We start from the raw sequence: 12,324 nt of genomic DNA, 5'->3' as shown, positions 1-12,324 counted from the left end.
TTCAACGCGATATAGCACGAGCATAAATATAAACCATTCATCTTTAAATTTGCAACGACTTTTATAGATATAGGAAGATACGATGATTAAGTGGAAATGAAAGTCAACTCCTATTTTTTCACGTATATAGCTTGCATGCAGGCTGCTAGCGAATTTTACTATCCTTTTTTATTTTTAGCTATTTTACAGAATATGAATCGCAATTAATTCTTAGTATTGATATATACATACATGTGTACATGTTTACCTTCTGAGTTCTGAATTTTAAAATGAAAACGAACACTTTTATAGTATGGACCAGCACGCGCTCTTCGAAATAAAATTACAGTTTACTTTTTTACAGAAAAGGCAACGAAGATGGAATCTCTCTAATGAGACTTTTTCACAGGAAAATTTTCCAGAGAAATATATTCTTTGAGTGCAGTTGATCGAAAATTTTTATACATAAAACTCTAAAAAGAAAGATTAAGAAAATTTGCAATGAGACTTGTAATATTATAATTAATTCTTTAACTACGTGCTATTATAGAGATTTTTCTCTGAGTAATATTTTTTAAAAAATTAGTGGCTATATTAAATAATAATATAATTATTTAATAGTAATTTAAACTTACTATAATAATTATAATAAATAGATTAAATCATAATGAAATTATTATTATTTCAAATTAGTTGATGAATATGGAATTAGCATGTCATTTTTAATATAAAATAAGAAAAAAGAAAAAACGAGAAATTAAAGATTGTAAAGAGAATTCATCAAGCAAATTATATTCATATATACATATTTACATTAATAGTATTTAAATAATTTTATTTAATAATTTTATTAAATAAATATAATGAAAAATCTTTATCTAGATCTATTATTTATGAGAAGAATTAAATAAAAATTAGGAAAAAATTCAGAACTTTGAGAGTAAGTTCTTAGCTTTCAGTTTATATCATTATATAAAATTTATGATATCAGATAAGAAACTTTTCTCAAATAAATCTATTGAGTTTAACATAAATTTTTCAATTTATTAATAGAAAAATTATCTCTTTGAATCTGTGTACAGATGAAATTAGAATAATTATGCATTATAGAAGAGATAGTTTACATATAAATTTTCATTTTAAATAACTTTTTCTTATAATTTAATCGGTTATTTCTTTTTTCAAAATATTATTATAAACAATGATTGCTACTATAATATTGAATTTATATATATTATATATATATATTTTTCTTAATTATTTTATTATTATATTTTATTATTATATACAGTTACATTATTATATACATTATTGTATATATTCTATATATTCTAAATATATAACAGATAAACTAATTTCATCATATTTAATATCTATATATAAGTTTAAACATTCTTAGATCTCTCCAAGCTTGCTATGGAGATAAATGTAATGATATTAGTTTACTCTTTATACATTTTTAGTGTCAATTGTTGTGGTGTGTTTATTTAAACAATTGATAAATGGCAGCTGCATGCTAATACATATTTTATGCATACATAATATACAGGACGTGTATGTATAAGGAAAATTTTATTTTATAGTACCAATGCTTTTTCTCAAATATCTCAAAAACTAATTGAAAATTAAAGACTAAAGATCTCTTTGTGCATGAAAAGTTGTTAAAAATTTCATTTATATCAAAATCAGAGAAAAAATAGCTTTTCTACAATTCTCTAAAACTATGATATTAATAGAATTATGAATTTTAATTCGCTCTGAAAGAAAAGATTATATACTAATGGAAAGATTCCTAAAAGAATTTTTTATATTACTTTTGTAATTTTATTTATTCTATTATTTTTTATTTCTATATTTCAGTAAATAATTAGTCTTTATTCAAATATAACATAATTGTTCTCAGCATATTAATTTGGAAAAATTAATTAATTCACAAATATATTTGTACGAATTATAAAATAGTTTATCAACAGAGAATGATAGTAAAAAAAAAATTTTATTATTATTTGATAATGAAATGTATCATTCATCATATATATACATTAATATTAAAAATATATATAAAGTATTATGAATTACGGATAGAAAAAATTAACTATTGTTCTCTGTTTTTGAAATCATAAATAATAGCAAACAATATTTTTTATTTATTTTTTCATATTAAATATAGATCTTATAATCTTTTTCTATATATATGTATCATTATATCATATCATTCTATCATATATATCATAAATTTTTAAAATGTTATATTAATAAATTTTTACAAATGTTTCAAAACGATACATTTGCTATTTCTGATAATGTGTGATTCATAATGTTAAAATAATATTTTTGTTTTCATATGTTACTTCATTGATATAAGCAATGGATTAAGAATTGAATCTTTTAAACTTATTTACTAACTATTATAGTCACTATAACAAAATTTGTATTAGTGAAATAAACATTTATTAAATATGTATAAAACGTATTTTGATATAAAAAATTATGTTTAGATCAATTATTATTTAATACTGAAATGTATGAAAAGTTTGAAAATGTCGATGATATTGAAATAAATTAACAAAATGTTTAGATATAGTTTTATATAATATATCGATCTGTAGAATTCAGATAAAAATAATATAATTAAATAGCTAAATAGCAATAGCATAAATTGCATAAATATATAATATTAATATATAATATAATTATAATATTAATATAATATTAATATAAAATATAATATAATATAATTATATATTAATATATAATTAAAATAAATAGAAAGTAAAGATAATAAAAGAGGAAAAAAAAAAGAAGATAAATATGATGTTAATAGATTTTATAGAATTTTTTCGTTATTTTGACAACGATTTTTAAAATAATTTGAAAAAAACAGAAAATGCAAGCAATAAAATAATAATACTAAAGAAAAAGATTCAAATCCCAGTTAAGAAAGATTGAAAGATTAAAATGAATATTGAAGAAATTTTTTAAATTTTAATAATTTTTTTATTTGTTCAATATTAGTATCTATCTATATATTATCTTATTCTATATAAAATAGAATTGATAATTCAAACACGTTATATTATATTTTAATAATTAAGATAATATTATATCAAATATTGTTTTTTATAAAATATTGATATATTTCTATAATATTATTAAAGTATTAAATAAATCATTTATATAATAAGATGTTTAGATAACAAAACAATTCAATAAAAAGTATAATGTTTAGTTAGTGAATATTCGGATAATGAGAGATTCAACGTTATATGTATACTTCGTTAACCGGATAGCGATTATACCTAGATTTTCGATTCGAATTTAAATAAGACCTCATTCGAATCCACTATTATGCGATTATTGTTCCTTTAACAGGATCGCTATGTTCTTGAATATTGGTTCTCTCTCGCACAAATGTAATCATCGAAAAAAAATTTAACTCTTAAATTTAAGAAAGAGTGAAAATCATTTATTTCTATAGTCGATCGTATTCCAAGATTTATTTGATTAGAATGAAGTTTTTGAAGATCATTATTAAATTACAAAATTTTTGATAGAAAAGTTTTTTGTTGTGACATTTCTATATCTTTTTATTCTATAAAAATTCTAATTACAAAAAAGTTCAACTGAAACATATTTATGAAAAAAATAGAAAATTAATGAATTATTTTAAAAAATGTTTTAAATATTATATTGTTTTAACTCAAAATATGAAAAAAATAATGAATTATTTCTAAAAATTTAAATATTTTAAAAATTTTCTTCATTATTTTAAAATATAAAAAATTATAAAAAAAATTTGAGATATTTATACTATTTTTGAGATATATTAAGAGAGATATATATTTTTGAGATAATTTGAGATATTATACTATATTGTTTTAATCTTTTTCTATACGATTTAGTTTGACACTTTGTATGTTATAAATAAAGAATAAAGTTGTTCAAATGAGATAATTTGATTTGTGTTTGACCCTTAAACGGTATGATGAATCGAAACAATATAAAATCATTTGAGGTAATTTAATCATATTATATGTCATCACAGTTATATGTTGAAGTTATATATATAATTTCATCTAGTATATTTGCTAGTACTGTGATTGGAGTAAACAATATTTCTTTCTTAACTTCAATTCAAACTATAATAACATTATGATATACATGAATCATTTTCCTTTTTTATTTATACAAATGCATATTTATTAACTCTTTGCCTCGAATGAATATTATTGATATAAACTTTGGACGTAAATATACATTTATCCAAAAAGTTCTCACTTTTTTAAATCATTGATGTATTGGAAATATAAACATACTATTTCTCATGATTTTATATATAATAAAAAGTCAAAGAAATAATCTCAGTATATAATATTTAATGAATAATGCAAATGTTGAAAATTGTTTTTTATATATGCAAATTTAATCATTAGCAAGAGTATATTGAGTATATTGAGTAAGAGTTCATATCCAAAATACATATGTACTAGTAAAGAATCAAAAATTCCAAATATGTAAATTTTCTATGTTTTGTTCCTATTTCAAATTTTTTATTGCAATCTTTCATTGTTTTCAATATTTCACTGAATCACTATTGATTTATTAATTAAATCAATTAATTTTTTTCAATTGTAATTTTCAATTTAACATTAAAACTGTCAAACATTTTTCGTTTCATAATTATTGAAATTATATTTTTAATAATAAACATTTCGTTTCAAATATCTTTTAAGATATAAATAGTATTGTATCTAAGTTTATATTATTTTTATCATATCACTTTAATTCATATATACCTAGAGGTTGATAATTCCAGTGTTAAAAAAAAAAAAAAACAAACAAGCACATGAGGGCACAATTCTAACATCTTCAAAATGATTTATCGGATTGTTTTCAAAAGTCACGTACAGATCGTTCTACATAAAGGAAGCGTGTCCTAACTATGGACAACACAAGCGTGCACAATGTTTTCACGCATGATTCACTCACGTTTAAAGAGCATTCATACACAAAAGTTAGTGAAAGCAGTCTTTTGATCCCACAATTCGATAGGAGTAGAAATTCGTCGTTTCTATTTCACAAATTAGATTTTCAAGAGTGTCACGTGTTCTCCGTTATCTCGTTTCCAATACACATCGCCGGACGAAACTTTTAGAAACACCGAGGCTATGCTCGTGTTCGACGAATGCGCAATTGTTTGCTCGACATGGTACCTGCTCGTATCCCCGAAATAGCCACTGTGGAAACCAGGAACTCGGTGGAAACCCGTCGATGCATCCGCGATCTTCTTTTTTCGCGGTAATTTTACGCGCCGATGACTCCCGTCAGAGATATCCGTGATATCGGTTCGTCGTTTCATCCACGTTAAAAAGAACGAGGAAAAATTGGAAAAAAATGGAAACGACGTTGCTAGAAGTTCCCAGAAAGATTTTATCGATCATCGTGTGGTGCAACGAAACGATGCATATCCGAACCGAAAACGTAACATCCACGAATGTTTTTTAATTGAGCACCTTTCGATCGCGCCATTTTTCATGGAAAGTCGTCGAAACATCACTACCCCTTCATTCCAATTCACAAAGAACTTTGAAAATTTGTCTGAAAGTCAACAGACAGCACACGCGGAAGCATAGCCAAGGTCGTAGAGAACTTACCCACGAAGATTAGGCAGCTGGCCAGCATCGTTCGATTCCGAACGATGTGTTTGGATCTAGATCAATCTTGCACCCGGAATCGCAGAACTGTTGACACTTAGTCGCCGATCCCAAAAACGTAACACCGTGCCGATCTTCGTGGTCGCATTCGTTCCTCTATTGACTAGTCCGGTCACAAATCTTCTCTTCTCGTTCTTATCGTATTCGCGACACGTACGCGCGGGTCGCACGCGACAGCGACGAGGAAGCGAGGATCGACGACGTCGAGCCGCGGAAAGATAAGGGTTCCTCTGTCACACGGCGATCGGTCGTGGTCGATGTCGATGGTGATGCAGCCGACCGCGAAAGTGCACGCGGTGGCAGTGCAGGGTCATGCATGCGCGGCCGAGACCAGTCCGCGTTGTAAATCGGCGGCGAGAGGAGAGGAGAGGAGGGGACAGATAGGTGTAGATAGAGCGAAAGAGGTCCGGCAGAAAACGCGGCGCGTCCACCCTCGCGAAAGTCTTTGGCCTCCGGCACCGCCGACCACGACTGATCGCGCCGGGGAACCCCCGCGAGTCCTGCCGCGCATGCGCTTTATCCCCTCTACTGCCTGCACTCTTGATCCTTGTTCGATGCGCGCCGTATATCGGCCATCTCGTTTCAACTGGATGGCCGTGTCGTAGGGGTTGGAAAGGGTAGCTGCAGGTGCCACAAAGAATGAAAGGGAGGACGTACGGTGCGCAGCGTACGTTGCACGCATCCAGCATTCGTAGATGCTCGCGATGCGTTACACTTTTGTCCGTTTTTCTCTCCCCTTTTCCTATTTTATTCCTCCGACGTTTCTCTTCTTTTTTTGTCTTTCTCCTTTTTTTTCGTCCTTTCGTATTGTTTCACAACGAAAGAAAGATTCTTTCGTTGGGGATACACGTTGCGTCTCGTTTACCTTACGAGACGTTCGACTCGAGAAATAAGAACAGGTAGGTGGATGATCATTGGTTTCTGGTTCGAGGAGAATTTTTTTTTTTCGCTCATTGTTTCGAGGAAAAGTTAGAATGTGGTTCGTTGATCTGCGAGCTTGTATATTCACCATTACAAGCTGTGGAGAACAATTCTAGCGTAATTTTTATTTCTCTTTGTTAGGAATGTTTTCTCTCGTGACTTTCGCGACCCGATCGAGGATGTATGGGAATGCGATGGATATAAGTGTAGATGCTTAAACGAAATGAAAGATCGCCAGTCTTGTGATTGTTGCACGAGCTTTCGAACACTCGATCGGCACGTATTTTGTGTAGATCGTCGCGCTCGCTTTCCAAGCAATACGATATTAATTGAAACGGCTAAGAATAAAAGTTTATAATGTAATTGATATCGTTTCGCTTTTGTTATTTGGTTTTTATTAATTAAAAGAAAAACAAAATTTTTCATCTGTTTTTTTTTATTTAAATTGTATTGGAGATATATAACGTACATGTTATTAATTCGTCTTTAAAATTATCGATTTGATTATACTGGGAATTTTTTTTTTCATTTGTTAAAAATTCCGTAATTCTATTTTAATGCGTAACGAATAACTTATTGGAATAGGATTTTCAACTGAAAATTACATGTATTTGTGTAATTTAACTTTATAGCAAGGTAACCATTAAGAATCAATACATTTGTTATACTAATGCTCAAAGAGAATATAGTATTAAATTTTTTGCTTAATATTTTCGTGATTTTTTTTAATTTTATAAATAAAAAAGTAAAATTATATTTATTCTGAACTTTGATACTGGAAATTAGAAAAAAATTTAAAAATTATTTGAATAAAAACAAATCTTCCTTTGTTATAAAGTTATTTTTATAAAGTTATTTGTATATTTTCAGAACAGTAAAATCCATTAAATTCTTTTTTGTGATTTTTTTTTTTAGCATGATTTTAAAGATATTCATATAGGAATGGAGAAACGTATAATAGCTTTTTTAATCTAGAACGAAATTATAACAAAAAAAAATTAGTCAAATAATTCTTTTCAGACTTTCAAATAAATTGGAATTTTCGAAACAACGCAAGTTCTTTTGTTAGATATCAGCTACTGTCATGTATAAAAAAAATACGTTGCATGTTATGTTCAATTTAACTATTTTCGCCACATTGGTAGTTTTTTATTTTTCGATTATATAAACAAATTAAATTTACGAATTTCGATTATAGACCAATATCAAATACACATGATATATTGTGTTATAATTCAGTTTTACTATTTTTACTATAACAATACTATTTTCCAATTATAATGTAATTTAACCTAAAAAGAGGCGAATCCATATGAAAAAATAAAACAAAATGATTTTTCACATGAAATTTCATTTCCAGATAAATCGATATTGAAAACAACGATGTGAATAATATTATACGTGCAATATAAAAAAAATTGAATTTATTCTAAATATCTTATTCATCTTCTTCTTTTTTTTTTCTATTACTGTTATACATGATATATTGTGTATGTAATATATTGAATTTGATCATTTATGTGCTAAATTTTTGCAATCTGTTTTATATATTTATTAGTGAACTTGTGCTATACATATGTAAAATTATTAAAATCCAAGCTTGGGTTACAATGAATTTTCTACACGTCGCATTGCATCATATAACAACGTACATGTAAATTATTTCATGTTGTGTCTCTTCTAGTATTTTTCTTTGTTTCATCGTATTATTTTTCTATATCATTATGTAACTTCATTTAGTGTACTACTCAGAGAGAATTAACTAGAAAATCCCAAGTTTTTTGAAATGTTGTAGATTTAGAGGACCTTGATATATCTACGTAAATATTAGACAATTTTATTTTCTGTTATCTTTTGTAGTATTTTTTTATTTTTCATTTCTTGAAAATTATATTTATCTATATTTTAATAACAATATTTGTAATCTTATAAATTAAACATTTTTATTTTTTATTTGATGATATATTTTATTTGATACTATTTGAAATTTTGAAATGAAAAATAAAAAATGATGAAATAATGAGATAATAAGTTTTTATTTCTTTTGTATATTCATTTTAATATCAAAATTTTTTTATTTATGAAGAATTATTTTTTTTCTTCAATGTAAAAATAAGCAATTCTATTTTCATTATTTATTAAAATGTTTTCACTATGAAAGATTTTATTTTTGTAGAAATGCATATCTTTTTTTTCATTTTTTTTATATATTTTGAAATAAGAAAATATTAATTATATTATAATAATATAATATATAATATATTATTTTATATTATAATATTATATTTTTTTTTATTTTCTGCTAGTTTAGCAAAAAAAATTCTTTATAAGACAATATACATTTTTAAAATTTTTTTATATTTTCAAGATTGTTATTATTTTTTTAAAGTTTATATATTTTCAAAATTGTAATGAATAGCAGAAAAAATTTTATATATATATAATATAACTCATAATTTTTTTTTAGATTTATTATGAGATTATTAAAAATTTGTATTTAAACTGGTACATTTTCTATCATTGCTCATAAAAATTTTTATCTTCATGCTAAATCAAAAAATATAAAATTTTATTATAAATATAGATATGTGTCCAGATAATTTTAACTGATCCCAATTGGCCACCGTTGGCCAAAATTGCCGAATTTTGATTCATGCTTTAAGTATTTGCGATTATCATTTGCACATTTCTATTGAACGATGAATATTTGCATGAAAAAGGATATTTATTTTATCATTATTGAAATAATTATTAATAAAATTGCATATATTAATTTTTTAATTAAAATTTATTATTTAATAATTAATATTATTAATATTATTAATAATAATCAATGAAAAAATGAAAATTATTCCGAATAATTCTCATAAAAAGTCAATAAATAATCTCTGTCTGTTTCTCAAAATTATATTACGCAAATTATTTAAAATTATTATTTCATATTATTATTTAAGATAGAAATTTTACAATTTATATATGAACATTTTACGTAATTGTTTTATTAATGTAAAAACATTTTAATGCCTTTTATTTAGCTTTACGATTTGAAAGAAGTATCTTTTGAATAATGTTTAAAAAAATTTAGCTAATGTAAAAATTATATACACATGCACATCTAATAAAAAAATGCTCGTCTAATAAATTGTTTAATTAAGCAAACAATTTCATGAAAAAAGAATTAAATAAAATTTGATATAAAAAAATTCGTATAAAAGAAATTTGTATAATTTCTAGTAGATATTTATTTTTCCAAAATAATTATTTTCCCAAATTTTTTTTCAAAACTAAGTTGAAAAGAAGATGTTTATTAAATATAATATTCGTTTAAAATTTAATTAAATTATTTACTTAAAAGAAATGGAGAATAGAACTATAACTTAGGAAAGAGAATTATATAATACGATATCATATTGATCTTCAAGTTCATATTAATTTCATATTAATTATGAAATGTGATATTAAATAATATAATATAACAAATAAAGAAATCAAGAAGAATTGATATGAAAATGATAATAATCAAAATAGTTTTTAATTTTATTATAATAAATTGTTATCTATTTAAAAGAAGTAACATTTTTTCGTTTTAGGTCTTGTTTTTGAAAAAATTGAATTTGAAAGTTTTATCGAATATGGAAACATGATCTATGAATTTAAATGTCTATTAATAAATAAAAAATGTCAATGTATGAATAATAAATTTATTAATATTATTAATATTGTCAACATTAATAATATCATAAATTATATTATTATTATATTATTGAGTAATATTTAAAGTAACTATTTAATAAAGTATTTAATGTATGTTCTTGTATATATCTAACAGATCAATGAACATATAAGTGTGAGCGAAAAAAAATTTTATAAGAAAATAAATTGATTGGAATTAAGTACATATATATTTGATATTATTTTCAAACTTAAATTTTTTTGAAAATGAAACTTTAAATGTTATTTCTTTTCTTCGATTTATTTTTACATGTACAATCATTCTTTATTCAGTGCATCTATTCTATATATATATATTTCGTAAGAGAATAAGAGAATAATAAGAGAATTGATTCAGGGAAACAAATCCAAAAGTTAAGATATGGCTTTATTTATTAAGTTAAAATCAATTAAATAAAAAGAAACAGGTAAAATAAAACTCTTGTCATATCATTAAATCATTTCATCTCACTTTATCTTAATGTAAATTAAATTGTTTATAAATTAATAAATAAAGCTGAATAGATATTTTTATACTTTTTATATTTTAATTTTTATGTTTGTTTGTCATGTAGAATTAATTCTTCAATATTCTATGAATTTAACATTTTATATATAATATAGCATATTATCTTAATGTAAATTAAATTGTTTATAAATTAATAAATAAATCTGAATAAATATTTTTATACTTATTATATTTTAATTTTTATGTTTGTTTGTCGTGTAGAATTAATTCTTCAATATTCTATGAATCTAACATTTTATATATAATATAGCATATCATAATATATTTTTATTTAATATTTTCAATTAATATCATAAAAAAAATTAAATAAAAAAATAAATGGAAATATTCAACAAAATTCCGAACTCTTCTTTTTTTATTCGATTAATATGAAAGATCTTCTATATAATATACTGCACTTTATAATAATTTCTTTTCAAAGAATGATCGAATACATGTAAATCACTAATGATACCATTTATAATAGATTATTGATAAATCATCATCATGTTTACACTATTAAATGTTCTATGAACAATTTAAATATGCCGCCAAATAATTCATGATTTTACATACGATAGAAATTAAAGCTTCAGTAACCTTCCTGTGATATAATCTCTTCCAAATTGCATCTCTGATTCTCCTATTTCTCTCGATCCATAGTTCTTTGTATTCCTCGTTCATAGTCATTATCATTATTGAAATATGTACTCACTAGACAGAAATAAACGAAAAATGGAACAATTGCATACATCGAGCTTTTAGGAAGTTTTTAATGCTATATATATGGCAAATGTATATCGCAATTGAAATCATGTTTTATAAATGTTTCATTTCTAATTTTTTCATTTTAAGTTTTAATTTTTTCGAATGATAAAAAAAGTACTTTTTTTAAGAATTTAATATAATTGAATTTTAAAATTTAATAATATAAGTTCTCAAAATATTCAATTTTTCTTTCTTTTCCATATTTTCTTTATATTATTATTAGTACAATCTATATTCATATTTCCGTTCTTTGTTTTATTATATATATGTAACTGGTTTTATTCAGAATATAAAAATAAAATAATAGAAATTATTAGATTATTATAGTAAGAAAATTCTTTTATGAAATATTTTATATACAATATATAAAGTAAAAGATATATGTTATTGTTTAAATATTTTTTAAATTCAATAACTTAAAAAATTTGTATTAATTTAAAAAATGTAAAAAATGTAAAAAAATTAATTTAATTTAGAATTAGTATCTATAAATAATAAAACTCTTTTCAGTTTTTAACAATTCTTATTTGAAGGTTTATATCTAACTTTTTAGAGATTAAATTTGTAAATTTTGAAAAGTTATAATATAATATAACAATATATTTTTCTAATAATAATTCTTAAATTTTTTTATTATTTATTTTTGACTAATAATTTCTCAATTTTTTATTGTTTTTTATGAATTATTATAATTTTTTAATATAAATTATATACATTATTTAA

General features: G+C 23.6%; 1 protein-coding gene across 12 annotated transcripts in view; it reads right to left on the bottom strand.

Moving 5' to 3' along the window:
- Positions 1-6,172, bottom strand: part of Abscam (Dscam family member AbsCAM) — a 198,726-nt gene extending 192,554 nt beyond the window's left edge. For 11 of the 12 annotated variants that reach the window (XM_016912485.2, XM_006558109.3, XM_006558116.3 and 8 more), the window contains exon 1: positions 5,634-6,170. In XM_016912485.2, the coding sequence (XP_016767974.1) occupies positions 5,634-5,661 (28 nt within the window). In that variant the 5' untranslated portion in view covers positions 5,662-6,170. Of the gene's footprint in view, positions 1-5,633 lie in introns of all 12 variants that reach the window. The other variant, XM_026441101.1, reaches the window with a different exon arrangement.
- Positions 6,173-12,324: the final 6,152 nt, after the last annotated feature.

This window comes from Apis mellifera, linkage group LG6 (assembly GCF_003254395.2).
Source record: "Apis mellifera strain DH4 linkage group LG6, Amel_HAv3.1, whole genome shotgun sequence".
Lineage (NCBI taxonomy): Eukaryota > Metazoa > Arthropoda > Insecta > Hymenoptera > Apidae > Apis > Apis mellifera.
Note: the sequence above shows the minus strand (reverse complement) of the source record. Positions and strands in the feature narration are given on the sequence as shown.